Here is a 20,978-nt window from a genome sequence, read left to right as displayed (position 1 = left end):
ACGAATGGAAAAATTTCAAGAGGGGCGAAGTACATTACTCACCCTTCATTTAAATTTCAGAATTAAATAAAGTTTTTTTTCTTAGAAAATCGCTTCAAAGTTGAAAAAAGTTTTTTTCTTCCTTTAAGTTTACTAATTTAAATTGACTTTATTTTTTTGAATGTCTAAATTTCAGAAGGGGCGAAACGCAATATAGGCCCTTTTATCAAATTTCAGAAGACAATAAGGTTTTCTTTTTGAAAAATAGCTTCAAAATTGAAGAAAAAAAATTTGTTTTTTCCTAAAATTACCAATTTTACCTAAATTTATTTCTTGCTTTCATATTTATTATAACCTCTTACTTTAATTTCAGAGGAAAATTAGGTTTTTTACTTGGAAAATAGCTACAAAGTTCAACTAAAAAGTTACTTTTTGACTATTTTTTACTCGGAATTTTACTTGATTTTATTTTCTCGAATGTTTAAATTTCAGGAGGGGCGAAATATATTGTTTGCCCCCTCACTAAAATTTCAGAGGGGGCGACTGCCCCCTCTGCCCCCCCGGCTGGCACGCCACTGTTCCGGGTTACTGCTTCCGATATATTTTTACGCCGCAGATTGAAAAAACGCGCCATCATATTATTGCATCATATCTTTTGCAGTATTTCATATGTACCGAGTTCTTTCTTTCAGCTTTTAAACTTCAGCATTATCATATTAATATTATAATCATTAGAATATTTTCTAATTAGGCTAACTTAAAAAGATATTTTATTCAAATGTAGCCAAATAAGGGATAAAATACAAAACATGGCAAACCTTAAGAATTATTCACAGTGAGATATTAACTTTCCAAAAATTTTTTTGGCCTTACGACCTCTGAGAATCAATACATTTCTGAAAGCTCTTATGAAGGGTACAAATATGTTTAGATTTGAACCCAAATTGCAATGACAAAACTGCATAGAATATTTGGCTTGTTCACACATCGCCTCGTAGACGTAACATAAGCGGAGGGATACACCGGAAATTTTCTAAATTTCTTCCGGTTTAAGGACGCTTGTTATTGTTTATTGTTGTTATTGTTTAGTTTACATTTATCAAAGTGGAGAAAAGTTTAACTTTTGTATTAAAAATGTGGCAACATATTCGATACGTAAATAGAACGCTTCGCAATCTTTGGCTTCGCTTTGATATATTTGTCGCTGTTCATAATAGTTATAATAAGTTTTTCTTCTTCTTTCCAAGCTCTATTTTTTTTTCTTAAGCGAAGACGATAATTTTTGTAGCGATATAGAAATTGATACCATAAAAAATTAATTCGTTTTCGTGTTCTTTTCATGTATTTAGCATTTTAGTTTTTTTTTCTTAAGCGTTGTAGCTATTTAATATATAAAATAGGAGTTTAATTGTTTTTGAAGGAACGATCACGCTTACCTCGGATCTCTTTGGTTTTTCTATTCTTTACTTTAACAGTTTTTATTAAATGTAATTTGTTATTTCAGAAAGTTTCAGTTTGAAAGTGAGCACTTAGATTTTAATATTGAAGTTTCATGATTTGCTTTCATAGTAATTGTTGTTCGTTGACTTCTTAAAAACCCAATTACTGACATGGCAGAACCGCCTTCCAAAAAACTTTGTATTTTGTCAAAGAAAAAGATATTAAGAGATTCTCAAGGAAGAAGAAGGGCACAAGAAACGTCTGTGGAACGTCAAAGAAGGATGGAACATGACCGAATTTCGACAAGCAATTCTAGAGCCCAAGAAGTAACAGAGAAACGTCAAAGAAGATTAGAAGAGGATCGTGTCTCAACTAGCAGTGCTAGGGCCCGAGAAACACCTGAGGAACGTCAAAGAAGATTGGAAGAGGATCGTGTCTCAACTAGCAGTGTTACGGCCCGAGAAACACCTGAGGAACGTCAAAGATTAGAAGAGGTTCGTGTCTCAATTAGCAGTGTAGGGTCCGAGAAACACCTGAGAAACGTCAAAGAAGATTGGAAGAGGATCGTGTCTCTACTAGCAGTGCTAGGGCCCAAGAAACACCTGAGGAACGTCAAAGATTAGAAGAGGTTCGTGTCTCAATTAGCAGTGCTAGGGTCCGAGAAACACCTGAGAAACGTCAAAGAAGATTGGAAGAGGATCGTGTCTCTACTAGCAGTGCTAGGGCCCAAGAAACATCTGAAAAACGCGGAAGAGGATTAGATAATAATCGTGTCTCAACCAGAAATGCAAGGACCCGAAAAACATCCCAGGAACGTCGAAGAAAATCGTGCTTTAACATCCCAAGCTCGATTGCATTTGTGGCAAGACAAGGAAAACTCTGCATTTATGTACAACCCATCTTTATGTTGTGCATCAGATCCATTGATAAAAATTGGTGAAATGGCAACAGAATGCATTTTTTGCCAGGCATTAAAATGGAAAGGTGAAACACCAAGAATGTGTTGTAGCAATGGAAAAATTAAGCTCTGTGAACTTCAAACACCTCCTGAACCTCTACTGGCATTGTTAACAGATTCTTCAATTGAAACAGTACATTTTCAAAGTAACATCAGAAGATAAAAGTCATGCTTTCAGATGACATCATTTGGATCTGGGAGTGAAATTTGGGAACAAGGCTTTATGCCTACTTTCAAAGTTCAGGGACAAGTGTACCACAGAATAGGAAGTCTACAACCACAAATAAATGATAAGCCGAAATTTCTTCAATTATACTCTGTAGGTGATTAGGAAAAGCAATAAGAACAACGTTGTAGGAATGTTTTGCGAGCAAAACAAGCATTAGTTTCAAGTTTGCAAGAAATGTTGCATGAACACAATAATTACGTGAGAAGTTTTAAGTTGGCCATGGAAAACTTTTTTTGTGAAAACCTTTAGCATGGCGGACAGCTGGCCGCCTTAGGCGGCTAGTTAATAAAATCGGCTTGTTTATAAATCTTGTACAGTTCAAAGTTATATCTCCTTCTCCAGTTATTGTTTTCATTTACACCAACTATGCAAAATCTTTCTCTCAAATATTGCAATACAATTTTCCTCCAGTCTTGTCATTGTCCAAGCCTCAGAAGTGTATGTCAAGACTGGCCTGACAAGAGTTTTGTAGATTAAGAGCTTTGCTTTTCTAGAAAGAAACCTAGATTTAATAGATCTCAAGACATATGTCCCAAGGACAGCTCTATTTGCCAGATAGAGTCGATTTCTTATTTCACAAGTCATTCTGTTGTCAATAGTAATAATTGATCCTAAGTAAGTAAAACTCCTTACTGTTCAAGATAGGGGTTTGGGACTCTGTTTCTTAACATATATTTTGTTTTCTCTACATTTATGACTAAGCCCATTTGTCTTGCAGCCACCTCAAGGGCAAGAAATGCCTCTTTCAGGGCAGGAAGGGAATGAGCAATTACATCAATATCATCACCATATGCAAGTAGTTGTACTGATCTAATAAAAATGTGACCACTGGTATTGATGTTTGAATCACGAATAACTCTGTCAAGTGCAATATTAAAAAAAAAAAAAGACAGGAGAGAGAATCTCCCTATCCAACACCTGTAAAAGTATCAAGATTTTCTGATCGAGACCCAAGAAACTTAATCTTACACTGTATCTTTCAACATAAGTCTCGTCAATTTAATGAGTTTTGAAGGTATTTTAAAAGTATTCATTGTTTCAAAAAGATAATTTCTATTGATACTATCAAAAGCAGCCTTGAAATCAATAAAAAGATGGTGTGTTTCAATGTTAAATTCCATTGACTTGTCTAAAATCTGACGGATACAAAATATCTGATCTTTCATTGATTTTCCAGCACGGAATCCACATTGATATTTTCCTTTTTGTGAGTCAACGAATGGTAACAGCCTGAGAAATAAAATTTTAGACAGAATTTTATAAGTTATACAAAGCAGACTAGTGCCATGACAGTTGGCACAGATCATAGGATCTCCTTTCTTGTGAATTGGACACAAAATGCTAATAAATATTCTAATCCCTTGGCATAATCTCTCAGAAATATCAGGACAAAATATTTTCATCAGGAAAATCAGAATATCAAAACAGAATCTATGACCCTTTGTCCAGGGATTAAAATCAATTTTCGAAGGAAAAAAATTTTCTAACACAAGAATAATGAATGAAAACTGAACAAAAGTTGCAGATATTAAGTGAAATAAAGTGAATTTAAAAGCACATATGAAAACTACTAAATTTTAAAAGCAAAATAGCACTGCTAGTTTTTTAATTTGGAAATGAATTTAATAACGAAAAAATGTCGCCTGGTATTTTAAAAGAACAAGTTACTTAATATTTTCCCTCCTTGTTATTCTCATATGAAATAGCAATTTTATAATTAGTTGTTATAGTACGGCAAATAGTAATATATATTTCAAATAATAAATATATAAAAATATACAAATAATAAATATTTGATAATCAAAGAATGAAATTAAACTCCCTCGGTAACTGGAGGGGAAAAAACTACTCACTTAAAAAGCATCTAGTAGTGAAAAGTGTTTCATAACAATTTTTTTAAAGTGCCAAACTATTTTTTATTTTTATTATTAAAATCTTTAATAAATTTATATTTAAAATAGTTACCATTTCAACCTTTATTTTTTGCTACCTTTAATAAAGAACAGTTTTTAATAAAAATATCCTTTTTGCAGTGTTATTATTTTGTTTTTAACAGAAATCAGTTTTTATGTTTTCATTCTAAAGCATTTACTTTAGTTCACACAATAAAAGAAATTTGCATTCAATTTTTTCCTATCATTTTAGAGATATAGTTTTTCTTTTTCAAGGCTGTATTTTTAACACAACATTCTTTATCTCATTATAAATTTATTTATTATTTTTTTTTTAATTGATAAGAATTTTACAAATAAGATAGTCATATACTAATATTTTTTTTAAGGCTGATTTTCTAAAAATTTCCAATCAATTAGACAATACAAATGATACATAAAAATAAATTGAATTCGTCATGCATATTCAAAAGATACTTTTATACGATGAGTTATGAATTATATAAAGTTTAACCCCTTAATACACAGTTTCATAGAACATGGAGGCAGAAATAATGATTTGTTTATAAAAAAAATTCTGTAATTAAAAGATAAAAATATCCATGCTTGTACATTAGGTTGGTAAACCTTTTTTCTTTTTTAGTTTTTCCCCTTTACATTATAGCTCATGTATAAAAAAGTTATGTACACAAAAGAAAAAAATGATTTCAATTTAATTTGATAACAGCATTCCATCATAAAAGCAAAAGTAAAGAGAGAGTGAAAAAATCTGATTTTGAAGTAAAAAGTAGAAAGTAATAAACAAAAATTAACAAATAAAAAGTACAAGCATAAAATGTAAAAAAAGAAGAAAAAGAATTTAAAATACCATTTGAGGAAATCAATAACTAAAAGTAATTTTAAATTTTATATAAAACAAAAAATATTTAATTTAAAATTCTTTGTTAATGAAAATATCTAAAATTCAAACCAGTAATCCAAATTCCATATTTACATATATAAAGAGGTTTAATATGCGTTGATTTTAAAGCTATACCCAAATTTTCAGCACTTCTTTTTCTATTGGAAACAATTTATAAATATCTTACCGTATTGGGCAAATCAGAAAAACATTGTAATTTCTCTTTTAAAAAATAAATACAGGAAACGCCTGGAAATCTAATAAATAATCGTAATATTTTAAAAATTCTTTTAAAAAATTACAATTTTTGAAGTTGTGATTAAGATATATAACATAATAAATCCACTAATAATGAAAGAACTGAGCACAAAAGTTTATTTTTTAAATTTAATGGATAAGATTAACTTATACATTTACATCAGTATTTATTGAGTCAGTAACATTAAAAACTTTTTTTTTTAAATGCATATTTTTAACGTGTCTCAATAAAACATGCTCAAACTGAAATCTTCCAGTACAGAAATTACAAGCCCAGGCTCTTTCCCCAGAATGAACCAATGAATGTGTTCTCAGCCTCCACTTATTTTTAAAAGACTTACCACAAACATTACAAAGATTCTTATAATCAGTTGACTGTTGGTTTGGAACTATTGCCTTATCATTTGGATTACTATCAACATTTTCACAGGCAAGCGACTTTACACTTACAATCTTAATGCAGCTATTACTATTTGGAATTTCATGCTGTTTATGTTTTTCGTTTGGCACACTTCCAACAACTATAGATCCTCCAACTATTTCCGGCTTTACACTTTCAACCATTTCGTAGCTGCTGTTATTTAATAGATTGGTTTTTGCTTTTGGCTCTTCGTGCCACATGCCTATAGTCGAATGCTTTTCTAAGGTACATTTATTTGCAAATCGTTTACCACAAAGCCGAGATTTGTGTAAACGAGTGTTACAGTGTTGCTTGTATTTCCATTTATTTGGGAAGCTTTTACCACACTTGGCTCTGTATTCTAAGAAATGATAAAAAGAAAAGATAAATCATTAATAAAAATCCTTATTAAATGTTACAAAAATTCCAAAACATGAATTATGATAATGTAAAAATAAGATATCAAAACTTGTCTATAATGCAAGGAGGAGAAAAAGGATTTAAGGCATCTGAAATTCTATTTACCATTTAAATGTTAGATTTATTATTTCATTAATGCTATCTATTATACATACCTATAGTCGAATGCTTTTCTAAAGTGCATTTATTTGCAAATCGCTTACCACAAAGCCGAAATTTGTGTAAACTAGTGTTACAGTGTCGTTCGTATTTCCATTTAGTCGGGAAGCTTTTACCACACTTGGCTCTGTATTCTAAGAAATGATAAAAAGAAAAGATAAATCATTAATAAAAATCATTATTAAATGTTACAACAATTCCAAAACAACATGAATAACGATTATGTAAAAATGAGATAATATCAAAACTTCGCCTAAAATGCAAGGAGGACAAAAAGGACTTAAGGCATCTGAAATTCTATTTATCATTTAAATGTTAGATTTATTATTTCATGAAAGCAATTTTTTAACATTGAATGCCATTGTATGTTTGTTCAAAAAGAAGGGAAAAAACACAAATTTTAGAAAAAAAATACTTAATAAATGAAACTTTATTGTACAGAATATACAAAGGTGATTAAAGATAAAAAATAAACATTCAAATAAGTTTATTGATGACATTAATGCTATCTATTATACTAAAACACAAACAGATAAATCTGGAAATCTTCTGATGTTCATTTTTTTTAAACAAGATCATCTATAAAAGAAAAAGAAAAAATACATTAAAGTTTACATTAAATACATAAAAATTATAGTATTTAAACTAAAATAAAAATAAAATTTTAAATCTACAAATTAAAATGTCATTAAGGCAAAGCATCTCTATCTTTGGCATAACATAATTCTAAATAATGAACATAACAAAAAATGACCAGCAAATAGTGACAATACTCAAAAGGCATGACAAAACAATATTTTCCACATTTCGAAGATGTAAACAGAAAATAATTGTATCTGCTGATATTCTGCTTTCTTTCAAATTAAAGAAATACAGTAGAGTCCGTATTATCCGAGTTAAACTGCAACCGAAAAAAATTCTGAATTTTATCTTCCAAACACCCAGAAAAACAAGCTGATGGACAACACCAGATTACCGATGAAATGATAGTTAATATCGTCAATAATGAACATGGACTGAGTGAAGATGAAGACAGTGAAAATGAAAATAAACATATAAAAATCTCTCATACAGATGGACTAAAAGCCTTCGAAGGTGCTATTGAAAATATGTAGAACAAGAAGAAGAGGAAACACCAGCTTTCCTGTTATCCGTAATAATGTAAAACAAAAAACAATTAAGGGCTATATTAAGTTAACTCTTTTTAAGTAAGCTTTTCAATTATAATTTGAATTGTATGTGGTATACTCGTATAAATTTTGTATTTGTTACACATATTAAATTTATACCTACTCTTTCCTTTTTTATACTCTTCACTATAACAGAGTTTTTTCCACATTAACTGGGATATTCAAACTCTACTGTATAATAAATACATAAAATATATATATATAACTAAAGACAAGCTTTAAAAAAATTTAAAAAAAAAAAAAAAAAAAAAAAAACAACCATCTTAATGCATTTTTCACCCAAAAGCATTTATATGAAACTGTTAAAAAAATTATTCCAATATCTTCTCACTTCCCAATGCACATTTAAACAGATTTATTAAGCCTTTATAAACAATACTGTGTATCCTATAGTTCCAGAACTAAGGAATTATGAATTTATTACATAAAAATAACAAATAGTACAAAAATCAGGAATGAGAATGCATAAAAGAGAATGGCCAAAAATAACAAAAACATTTAAAGAATAATTTCAAAAAAGAATTAAGAAAGCTCTTTGCTAACTTTCAAAACAAAAACAAAAAAAAATAGATTTATTACTAATAATTGAACAGGTTAATAATCACATTAAAATATTTTAAATTATTTTATAATAATTCAATGTTTGTAACATAAAGTTTGAATTAAACAACAAACTAAGCAAAAATATAAAATTATAAATTTAGATAATAAATATTAGATAGCAAAAACTGATCAATATTAAAGATGAATAATTTTAAAATCTGTTACCAAGTCATCAACATTGCTTGGCCACATTTAGAGAAAGTTCAGACTGAAGAGTATGCCAAATATAACTTTAAAAAGCTGTTAAAATAAAAATAGTTTCATTATATAAAACAAAATAACCAAATAATAAAACTTTCTGGGAGAGGAAAGTCAATAACAAACATAATATTAAAAAAAATCAATAAAACATAAAAAATTAAAAAAATCAACAGCATATTTCAAAATTTGTTACTAAATACTAAAATGTACAATTTCTTACAATGTACAACATATATAAACAATATATGACTAAAGTATAGTTAGACCACGGTAATGAGACATAACTATTTCAAGTAGGGGTGTGGAGTCACTGTTTAGGACAGGTTTTGGCTCAGGTCGGAAAGAGAAATGGAATCTTTTTCTGCGTTCTATTGCGTTAGCCCTATACAGGGTAAAGAGAAGCTACCCTCCCTGAAATGTGATGTTCTTGTTTCCATAACAGCAGAAAACCTTCTTAGCAGTTCTTACCATAGACAAAGTATAATTTTTAAAATGAAATTGGGGTTTATTCAAATGATCCATTTGATTTTTTAAGACCTACATAGCTAACAATATGACATTTCTTTCCTGAGCTGGGTATGTGACAACATTATGTACAGATATTTATAATATCTGAGTTATAATTTTTCTTACAAGCAAGGATCCGAGCAACAATAAATTTATTTATTTTAGTATTTTTTCTTCATAAGTGATTAAGATATACTTATTGAAATATTTAAAATTGCCTTTCAGCAAAACATTTGTCTTTACAAAAGAATTCTTTGTTTAAAAGTATTTCTTGTTACAGTCTACATCTAAAAATCAGTTTACAGTAAGACACAGACCCATTTTCAAGCAGCAAATTACTTTTCCTAGGTTATTAAATAAAAAATAAAGATTAGCAAAAAAATTATTTTAAACAAATGGAAACATAATGGTAACGTAAGCAAACTTATATTAAGCAATAGTACAAATCTCATTCATTCATTGCATTGTGACATCATTGCTTGATCATTTTGCAATAATTGTGAAATATAACATTCTTTTCCTAATAATTTTTTTTTTAAAATTTGTTAAGGAAAAAAAATAGTTTAAGTAAACAAATGAAAAAGAGATATTGATGGAATTAAGTCAAATGATTTTTCCTTAAGAGTGATTTCCGTCACCAGAAAAGAACAGTACTAAATTTCTTTTGTTTAAAATCTCAGTTTTTAAAACTTAACAGTTAAGTTTTGCACAACTCTTGGAAATTTCCAAATAATTGGAACAGTTATTATCTTAGAAAAATGAGCTAATTTAGTTTAAAATTCAAACGATATATTACACTCCTCTAATTGTTAAGATGTAATGTACGATTTTCAGAACATGAAGTTAGCTAATTATTAACAATGAATGCAAACTTTCAAGTTCATATCATAAAGTATAAGGCACAAGTATATTAACTACATGGTTACACCTAGAACACAAAAGCATGTAGTTAAATTAATCATAATTTATATATTAGTTCTCAAATTATGACACATATTTACAAAAGCAAATAAAAGCAAACACTGTATTTTGATTATCATCTATATTCATAATATCCTTAAACGTTAAATTATGACTCATATTTACAAAAACTAATGAGAACAAACATTGTATTTTGATTATCATCTAAATTCACAATATTTTTAGATTTTAAAATGTTACAAAATCTTGCTTACATTCCTTTCCTATTTTATAGATAATATATCATAACTTATTTCTTGAAATTTTACTTTTCATAAAAAAAATTCTACTATAGAATTAAAGCTTCAGATACAGATAGACCAAAGAGCATAAGAGTGATTACACAACAGCCTATTAATTAGGACTGGGCGATGCAAGAAATTTTATATCATGATACATCTGTTAGACATCGCAAATAGCGATTTAGCACATGTTCAAATATTATCTATCAGAAATCCTTAAATCAAAAAGGAAAAAATCTATTACAAAAAAATGCTAGCTATAAGAAATGCTTCTATAACTTCAATAGCATTGCTTAATTTTTTTAATTAAAATAATAAAGATGTCATAAAGTAAAAACAAACTCGAGCTTTATTCTAATTTTTTTTTAATTAAAAATGACTTAAGATTTATTGGTTTAAAAATAATAATAAAACTGTAATAAAATATTTTACATACACGAATTAAAAATTAAAAGAGAAAAAAAAAAGTAAAAAATAAACCACAGAAACCATAGCCTTATTACAGTGCTTTTGAAACGTCATTAGACTTTCTTTTATTTATTTAAAATTAAGTTGTATTAACTAATGGCGAAATTCTACACTCAATAAAAGTAAAAATAAATGTAAGATTTCATTTATTATTATCTCTTTTGAAAATAAAATCGACTAAAGATTTATTTGTTTAAAAATAATACTAACTATCTAACAAATTATGAAACAAATATTGAAAGAATTTTAAGAAAATTTTTTAAAAAAAATACTTTATGTACTATTATAAATTATTAAAAAACCTTAAAACATTGCTTAACTTTTTATTTAAAAAAATCATTTGTTGTAACTAGTAGCCAAGTTTTCCTTAAAAAAAAAATAATACAAACTTTGTTTTAATTTTCTCAAAAATAAATGCAAATTAACTAACTGTAGGTTTTGTTTTAATTTTCATATAACTAAAAAGGACTGAAGAATTATTGGTTCAAAAATAATCAAATTACTTATGTGCATTAAATAAATTAAAAGAAAAAAAAAACTAACTTCTTCTAACAAAATACCCTGCTTAAATTGTATCATGTAAAATGAAAAACAATAATTCAAAAAATCACTGAAGAATCTCTTTTTTATACATATTTTCTTTTTATTAACAGATAGCTTTCAGGACAAAAATTTAGGATAACAGTGACTGCGAAGCTACCGCAAAGTAACAGTAGGTCAACTAAAATAAAGAGAAAAAGAAGCGTTAAATCCCTCAAAACAAAACAAAAATGTTACGAAATAATGCACAACGAAACGATCACTAAGTAGCAAAAGAGACACACAAGAAACTTTAAATCCCAAAGAAATAAAATTCACAGCAATCGCAAAATAATGTAGGTCCCACTAAAAATAATCTTCAAGAAACTTAAAATCCCAAAGACAAAAATGGTGCATAAAGAAACCATGCATATCGTTCTTTATTTCAACACCGATCCTCTCACGAAATCGTTCATTTTCAAATCGCTCTTCGTCATTCAACATCACGTAACTAGCATCGTCTTCGTAGTTAGACGCTATCGACATCTACCCCAGACAAAATCAAAACCTCCCGTGTTAAATCGCGAGCATTGTCTTATACTAGCGGCTAAAATCAGATTTCTGATGCATCGCCTAAACCGAAAATCATTATATCGGCGTGCCGATATATGCACTAAATCGATATCTCACAATACATTGGTTTATCGCCCAGTCCTGCTACTAATATTAAGGAATGCAGTTTGTACTACAAAGATACTCTATTAGTATGGACACCAGAACCAGGCTGTATGTTGTAGTCATACATAAAACTGTTTTTAAAACAGATCATGTATCTTTAAGACAGTTAATAATTAAGATCATATATAGAAGTTTATAATTAACTCACAGCATAATGATAAACATCATGTGGCAGTGTTTATATTGCATTATCAATTCAATCTTAAGTATATTAAAAAAGAGCATGTAAAAATACACTGAAATTCAAGCCTAAAAAAAACACTTCAAAAACACGAAATAAAAATTTCTAGCATATTGATGAAGATGACAGTCAACAAACAAAATATTTTTGGATATATTCTGTAATTAAAGCTAGTGGAGTACCTCAGATAGTGTAACTCTTACAGCATTTAAGAAGTTGAACCTGATTCCTTCTTTGAATGGAGTAGTAACCAGAATTAACAAAACCAATTTATTGTCTCTTTCGTAGTAGAATAATCACTTTAAAAAATAAAAGTAGCATAATAAAGAGTGAAATAGAAAAAAAATTTCTAGCGTTTTCCTACCGCTAACATCAATTTATTAAAGAAATTATACACACACAGTGCAATTGTACTAAAAGAATGCTTAAAAATTATTTTGTGTTCAAATTTTTTGTACATTTTCAGATTAAACGTTTATTTTTGGCAATAGTTTGATTTTTTAGAAGATAAATTAGAAAAATTGCTTCAGATTTATTAATAAATAAAGAATTATGAGCTCGTTTGTTTGAAAAGTCGACAGTCGAACAGCTGTTTATATTTCAAAAAATAGAAGCACTTTGAATCATGCTCCACTAGCTTTGCATCACAGAACTTGCCCAATTATCGATTTTTCTAAGTTTCTACCTGATGGAATGTTTTAAAATGCTATTTAACATCACTATTAAAAACAGTTTTTATCAAAGACATTTCTTTCACACATTAAAAGCATTATTATGAAGTTGATTCGTAGTAGTGCTTATGAGTCATCATTATTCCTGCTTTACATTGTCTTTTTTGACTGCTTCACAAACGTCAAAAACTTGTTGCTCTTTCGCTAAATGCACATTCTTCACATGACGTGATAAACCATACTTAAAATAGAATCTTTGGGTACAAAAATTACACGCCCAAGCTCTTTCCCCAGAATGAATCACTAAATGTTGTTTCAGCTTCCACTTATCCTTAAAAGACTTGCCGCAAATATTACAAAGATTCTTATAATCAGCAACCGCTGGTTTTGCAACATATGGAACAATCGCCATTTCGTTTGAAATGTTTTCAATGGCTGGCACTTCTGATTTAATAAGAACAAATGCGTTTGACTCTTCATTGACTTCTGGCTTTACACTGACTATCATTTTACAGTTGTTGCTATTTATTATCTTTGGCTGATTTTGTTTTTCATTTGGTTCCAAGTCATAAACTCCATGACTCGTAGCCAAATGTTTTTTTAAATAACATTTTTTTACAAACAGCTTCTCACATAGCTGACACTTATGTAAATGAGTTTTATAATGTCGCTCATATTTCCACTTATCTGGGAAACTTTTACCACATTTGCCACAAGTGTTCGACTTATGTTCCAAGAAGTGGTTAAACAGAGCTGTTTGATTTGAAAATGATTTACTGCATATTTCACATTTATTTTTTGAAGATGATGCAGCACTATTCAAATGTTTTTTCAAGTGCTTGGCATAATTTTCTTTTTGTGAAAAAACTCTATCACAAATATAACATTCATAACGTTGAGGTTCGGTTGCACTGGGTAAACTAGGTACATTCTTGAGAATTGTGGGCTGTGTGTTGGCAACGTTATTATCATTATTGGCAATAGAGTTAGAGTATATTTTCAAAAAATTTTCAGGAAGCTTTACTTCATTAAAAAATACTTTACCACAATCAGGACATTGAACTTTGTCTTTGATAACTTTATTTAAGTTATCCCACGAAAGATTTTCGCCATTGGAAGTGTTAACATAGGTAGAATTTTCGGTGATATGAGAGAATTTATTGTTAATTTCCTTGCAAAACGCGTTTTGGCCATCTTTTGACGAAGAATGTGATTTCTTGTGGTCATCCGATTTTTCTGATGATAATCTTTTTTTCTTCGGTTGGAAACAATTAGAATTTGCACTTGTATTAGATTCGTACCAACCCGATTCTCGGCCTGCATCTAAACGTCGTTTCAAATCTTCTACGGTACTCGGTAACAACACACGTGATATTAAATCATTCATCGACGACATTGCACTTTTATAACAAATTTGCAGAGCTGATCACCACATATTTCTTTTTAAATAAATAAAAAACACATACATGAAACCATTTTGAGTCTGATTTACTATTTTTATCGAATAATACAATTTCACGAATTCACAAGCACTGCGCTGCCAAAAGTTTATTTACATTCCAAAAAGCAATGAACTCATTGCCAAAACGCTTAAAGAAATATATTTTATTGCGTTATACAAAAGGAACAAAAAATTATAACTTCAACTTTTATAAGTGCTCGCAACGCTCAAGTACGCCGTCTGGGGAGAAGACTGGTTACATGCCTTTGGCCCTTCTTCCTTTTCAATTGACCACTTGGATCAGTCTGCGTAGGGACCGAGGGAGTGCGGTATTGGTCCTCGTTAAATTGTTCTATCGTAAAGTGCTCGACTTCGCGTGCAGGTCGTCGGGCTACCGAAGCGGGGGTGCCATCCCCTCTGCAAAGGATCAAAATAACACATCAAACTGTGTAACAAGGCAGCATTCTTCGTCTTAGGTCTTTTCACCAGTGCCGATGACATTCTGCCATGATAATTTCCAATCTTCAGATGCAGTTGACGGTTACTCATAAAGTCTGAGTCATGCTGAGTTTCCTTTTTTTTCTTCGAGTAAACCCTTTGTAGATGAGGGGAGTGACATGCCTAGTCATTTCACCGTTTTAAGAAAAATTTGTTATGTGAAGGAAAGCGCTTTTTCTGCATAAGAAAAATGGTAAGTTGCTAATAGTGGTGCGACCTTGGACATTGGTCTATTCACAAAAAACAACTGATACGAACTCTCTAAGGAAAACAAATAAGCGAAAGGTTCTGATTTTTTAAAAAAAATTAACAATTACTATGTTGAAGGATATAACAGATACTCCTTGAATTTCCAACTGCACAGTACTTTTAAAGAAAATATCCGTCTAAATTTTTTATTAGTTTTTAAAATTCTAAAGTATGTCAGAAATTTCAGATTCTAGTTACCTTGCTTCTTTCTGTAAATACAAAATTTACGGCTTTCCTTCAAATTCAATAATTTAATAAATGTTCACTCTTCAAAATATAATATTAAATTAAAAGATTTATAGTCATATTGCTTTCTTTTATTTAATCAATATGTAATTTGCTAACACAAGCAGGAGGCCCCACAAAGAGTTTGCAGAAGGAACTGTCAACTGTTAAAATATTAAATGAATAACATGATAACCACCAGGATAGGTGGTTATCATGTTATTCAATTTGGCTGAATTCTCAGAACGTGGTTTAGAACGTGTTGAGTCTGAAAGGGTGGGAAATGGCAGTTGAAAATATGGGGGGGGGGCGTACAAGCTGTACGCGCCCCCCATGTGGATAATACTAAAAATCCAAATTTATACTATTTTTGAGAATTATTTTTTTATGTAAGTTCTCTTGTCTCGTAGAAGCAAATATATTTCAGAAAAAAATGATTTATATAGTATTATAGTAAAAAAAAAAGAAAAAAACTTCTCTGAAATAAAAATTTGCATTTTTTATTTATAAAAAAAAAGAACAGTAAATATTATATATAAACATAGGTATCATATTTTTCATGATCAATGATTTCCTGCCTATGTTGACTTTTTCTTCCCCCACAAAACACCAATGAGGGATAAATTAATGTACATTAATTTACAAAAAATAAGCATATAAAAATTAGCATTTAAAACAACGTATTTATGAGCATCTATACATTTCTTTTCTTTACTTAGATTTCAGCGAAAAAGAATCTTTTTAAATATATATATTTTTTTATTTAAAATTAGTTTAGTTTATTTAAAAAAATCATATTAAGAAGAAAAAAAATAACAGTAAATATTATAAAGCATAAGTATGATCTTTTTCATGATTAATAATTTCCTGCCTATGCTGACTTTTCCTTCCCCATCAAAACACCAATGTGGGATAAATTAATGAACATTAATCTACAAAAAATAAGCATATAAAAATAAATGTTTAAAACAAAGCATTTATGCGCATCTATGCATTTCTTTTTTTTTTTTTTTTTTTGCTTAGATTTCAGCAAAAGAGAATCTTCTTAAATATATTTTTTTTCCTGTTGTTTAAAATTAGTTTCGTTTAGTTAAAATCACAATAAGAAAATCTGCTTTTTAAATACTAATTAAGAAATCAGCTTAGAACTAGTATCTTAAAATACTAATTATTAGAAATGCTCTAAAAAATCGTGTTCTTTTCAGTATTCTGTTCAAAATTTTCGTAAGATTCTTGGTTTTAAAAAAAATCGGTGTTTTGCTTTCTTAAACGTCAATACTGGCAACTTTCTTTACCTTTTTTGCTACCTCATACCCCAACTGACTTTTAAAGAGTTACCCAGTTTCCTTGACAACGGCTATAATCCGGTCTACCTGCCTTTCTCTCCAGTGCCAACTTAAGGTGGAATGGACTATAGTAGAAATTTTAGTACCAATCTATTAGCTATGTGTAGAAAATAGGCGTTTCTATCTTAGGATTGAAAATTGAAACTTGGAAAAAAAATGGAATGAATGAAAATTTCATGCCAAGTAAAATACACTATTGGCAGTCATAGCAGTGAATTTTGTTAAAAGTGAAATTATAATTAATTTTTTTTTAAATACTAGTTTGAAAACCAATATTAAATGAAAACAACTTCCTCTCAGTATCGCCAGTTCCTGTGATATCTAGCGTACTACGTGAAAAAGGATAGGCCAATTTCACTAAAGATAATGATTTCATTTAACTTCTTTAACTTCGGAAAAAAGCATCCCCAAGATTTTTTAACAGTGTACGTCGTTGTCAAACCACAATTTTGTTGAATATTTTTTTACTTAAAACATAGCTCTAAACGCTCTTTTCGAAAACGGACCTAACTTGAAATGCGTGTTTTAGAAATAAAAAGGAAAATTGAACTACCAATATTTTCCTTACAACTTTTCTTTATTATTCACTGTCAGAATCAACAAGAGTACAAGAATGCTCGCTTCGTTTCTGCTGTATTCGTTTGCTGCAGGTGGACATAGCGAGCTAAGTGTTAGTGTAGAATATTGGCGTTTCTGTCTTAGTCAAATTCATTTTGTAATCATGTTACTAATATTAAAGGTAGTGTATAGCGTGAGGATGCCTGTGAATCCTCAGGAAACAGGATGATCCCTCAAGGCATGTTTTCAAGCATGCGCAGTATACTAATCATAATGAGTAACGCCTCCTCCCTGTCCTTCCTAGTCAGATGACAACGCGATAGAAAATGGCGAGAAATGGCATTTCAAAAATGTGACTACTTCAAATTTATCCAAAACTAATCAAGGATTACATAAAGGGTATGTGACTATACTTTATTCAAAATATTTATTATCTGCCTTTTCACTAGAAATTTATACCTCCTTAAGAGTTGAATGATCATTTCTTTAAAATATTTGACTAACGAAAATCTTTATTTGATGTCAAAATGTGCAATGACTGGTGGATTACCAGAGGAAACCCGAATAGAGAATGATTTTTAAATTTAAATATGTTTATGCAATCCTTTGTAATAGTATTTAACGAGCATTTAATAATATATAGAGAAAAGGCAGCAATAAATATATAGAATAAAATATATTTACTACTCATAATATTGTGTTCTCTTTTGTTCACTCATTGACTCAATAGAATATTCATAAGATTGCCATAAATGACATAAGAAAAATAAATAAAAAAACATTTCATCAAAGCAATATATTATTTAAGCAATAATGAACTTCTACTCACTGTTATAAAAAATACTTTATTTTCTTATAAAAAACATTAAATTTTCAGAGTTTATTTCTTATTCCCAAAAATTCGTTTGAAATTAAATATGTATCTATAAAAATATAGGTTTTTTTTTCATTAATTTTACTTCATAAAACTTTAAAATATGCAAATTGATGTCTTTAAAATTTTTACTTTAAACTTCAATTTTTTTTATTGCTATTACAATTAAGGTGACGTTCCCTTTCTTTATTACTAAAAGCATTCCGAAAACAAAAAATCCAAATAAATATTGAAAAAAAATACCTTTTAATTTTACCTTAATCTAAAAATATAACTTCTTAAGAGACATTTGAAATTTTAATTCAAGTACTTAAAAATGTTTCAATCTTCATAATGCATTTGTTTTTTACTCAAATTTATCAATTTCATTTCATATTTTGTTTTTATACTCTTTCATTCAGTTGATAACAAAATATGTTACAATATAAAGATTTAGTTGAATTAAATCATAAAACAGAGTCTTTGCTAGTGTGGATTATATATTTTTTATTCTGTTAATAGATGGCTGCACCAGTTATTTAAAATAAATAATAATAGTTTCTTTTTAGTTAGTGGAGACGTATATCGCCAAAAGATGGCACTGAGATACATTGGAATTTTACTTTTTGTCTGGACTGTCAAATCTAGTGGGAGGGGAGGGGGTGTTTGACGGATGCTCCTAAATTAGTGGGAATAGTTTTTTCTTCTTTTTTTTTCCTCTCCGTTTTTCCCTCTTACTCCTTTCGGAACACCAGGGAACACTTAGCAAGGATATAAGAATGATTTCTCGTACTTTTTGTATCTAAATTTTTAAGATGTCTCATTTCACATGTTTCTGTCCTTAGATTTTAGCTATGATTTTTCATTAATAAAAGCACTAGCATATTATCTTTTGGTTATAAAATTAATAGATAATGATGTAAAGGATCATTAACTGGAAAATGAACCTTTTATTAATAAAATTATTCTTTATGTTTGTTATACTTTTTTAATTAACATGCATGAGAATTAGTCCACCCACAGCAAATGTTTGTTTCACATCAGTGTATCATACATATTCATCGTAGAGTTAAAACCTTTGTTTATTTTATTTAAGAAAATATTTCACAATTTTCTCCAATTGAAAACATTTGATGTTGCACGTAGTACTTTCATTTATTATTTATTCATTATTATTATTATTTTTTTTTCGTTTTTTTTTTTTTTTTTTTTTTTTTTTTGCATTCTTTCTTCTACTGAAATTTGATGAGTCACGAAAAAAATTTCTTAAAATAGTCTATAGTGATTTTATTTCCATAATTTTACTTTTTACTATTATAATAATGCAAACTGAGAAAAAAATCTGATTTAGGAACTTTAGATAAATGTTTTGCTTACTCTTTTCATTATCTATAGTACTCATTGTAACTTTAACAGTAAAACGTATTTCAAACTGTTAAAAAATTTTTATATTATAACGTTTTATTTATTTATTATTTTTTTATATATATAAAAATCAACTGCACATATAATATTGAAACTTGAAATATGGTTCTTGCTTGAAATATGGATAATTCAGAGATGCTCTCTGTTTCCCTAATTCCCCATCAAGAGAGAAATCATTAACCCTCTGGCGCTGGCGAAGCTGTAGTGATGCCAGCCGACGCCACTTTCCGTCATTATTAACAAATCCAGAGCCGTTTTTAAGGATGGGCCTGGCCCAAGACATGTGGCAAATGATTGAATTAATACGTTCTTGTAGAAGGGGACTCGAAACTTGATTTCTAAAGGGGTGGTTTGTTTTACTCAATTACTGCACCAGCTATACAATTCTTGGAAAGGGGATTTTTGTATGCCAGCCAACAACAGTTGAACAATACAAATGTTTCTTTCTATACATACATACTAGAACATACTTTATGTTTCTTTTTATTTTTAAAAAATTAAAATTTTTATATGACAGAAAATTTGAATTATGTGTTTCTAATAATACTTGTTTTCTTAAATGTATTGACCACACCTGTTTTTTGAGAAGCAAGTTTAAAAAACGAAATTAGTAAATTGATATTTTTCTTTTATATAAAAAAAATACAAAATTATTATTTGTACAATTAAAATAATTATTATGAATATGTAATTATAAATTTAAAATTTTTAAATTTAGCGAATAAAAAAATATTAACGATAATTCTAAATTTATATTGCAAAAATTCATTTATGAAATCAAAATTCATAGCTACTAATAAATATATTATTATTAAATAAAAAAAATTCCTTTACGATGACATTGTTTGCTTAGAAAATATATTATTATTATTGTTAAATGAAATTCTCCCTAGTGTAAATTCAAAGAATAATAATGAAGGAATTATGAGACTGAAACACTAAAAAAAAATTTAAAACAAATACTTCCATGTAAATAGATGGTATAACAGGTGAATGAAAAACTAGTTTTTGTAAGAAAATTATGAAGTAATTTTGTATTGTAAACAACAAAAATTCTATCCCAACCTATCCTTTATAAAAAATTAAAGCTTCAATCTTGATTCAAATTCTTCATTTTTTTTTTTTTTTTTTTTCCCACGAAAAATCATCTAGCTTCTCTTTCTCACTCTCTCTACTTTTAACTGAAAAAGATAATTTGGAGTTCAGTAGTACAATTAGTTTTTAAATTTTCATTTTCAATGTGAAAAAAGTGCTTGAACGAAATACTTGAGTAGTGCTTCGAAAACAAAAGGTTTCAGGGCATTGAGCTATTATCCCTTTATATTTTCTTCTTCATACACTTCTTTTTTTTTTTTTTTTTTGATTTAAAAAAGATTTAATTATTTGTCAATCATGAGCATTGAATATGATGTCTGGCAGGAAATGAATTTTAATGATGTGACAGAAGACTCTCAAAAACCATGAAAA

At 28.8% G+C, this 20,978-nt stretch overlaps 1 protein-coding gene across 5 annotated transcripts; it reads right to left on the bottom strand.

Moving 5' to 3' along the window:
- Nucleotides 1-5,751: 5,751 nt before the first annotated feature.
- LOC107452853 (uncharacterized) lies at nt 5,752-14,503 on the bottom strand. Of its 5 annotated transcripts, XM_043056526.3 has the most exons (5): nt 12,931-14,503; nt 8,595-8,669; nt 7,167-7,215; nt 6,633-6,770; nt 5,752-6,418 (listed from the first exon to the last, which is right to left on the bottom strand). In XM_043056526.3, the coding sequence occupies exon 1, from the start codon at nt 14,310-14,312 to the stop codon at nt 13,056-13,058; it is 1,257 nt and encodes a 418-aa protein (XP_042912460.1). In that variant the 5' UTR covers nt 14,313-14,503; the 3' UTR covers nt 5,752-6,418; nt 6,633-6,770; nt 7,167-7,215; nt 8,595-8,669; nt 12,931-13,055. The 5 variants fall into 5 exon arrangements, with proteins under 5 accessions (XP_042912460.1, XP_087019533.1, XP_042912459.1 ...); XM_087163407.1 differs by having other exon boundaries at nt 8,595-14,503; XM_043056525.3 differs by having other exon boundaries at nt 7,167-8,669.
- Nucleotides 14,504-20,978: the final 6,475 nt, after the last annotated feature.

Source organism: Parasteatoda tepidariorum, chromosome 5 (assembly GCF_982258835.1).
Source record: "Parasteatoda tepidariorum strain Cologne lab strain chromosome 5, Ptep-v5.0, whole genome shotgun sequence".
In the NCBI taxonomy this organism is placed as follows: domain Eukaryota; kingdom Metazoa; phylum Arthropoda; class Arachnida; order Araneae; family Theridiidae; genus Parasteatoda; species Parasteatoda tepidariorum.
The sequence above is the reverse complement of the archived record's forward strand: the minus strand, read 5'-3'. Positions and strand labels throughout refer to the sequence as shown.

Bases quoted from the DNA above. Each gene is read 5' to 3' on its own strand.
- LOC107452853 (XM_087163406.1), bottom strand. From the start codon at position 14,312: ATGTCGTCGATGAATGATTTAATATCACGTGTGTTGTTACCGAGTACC.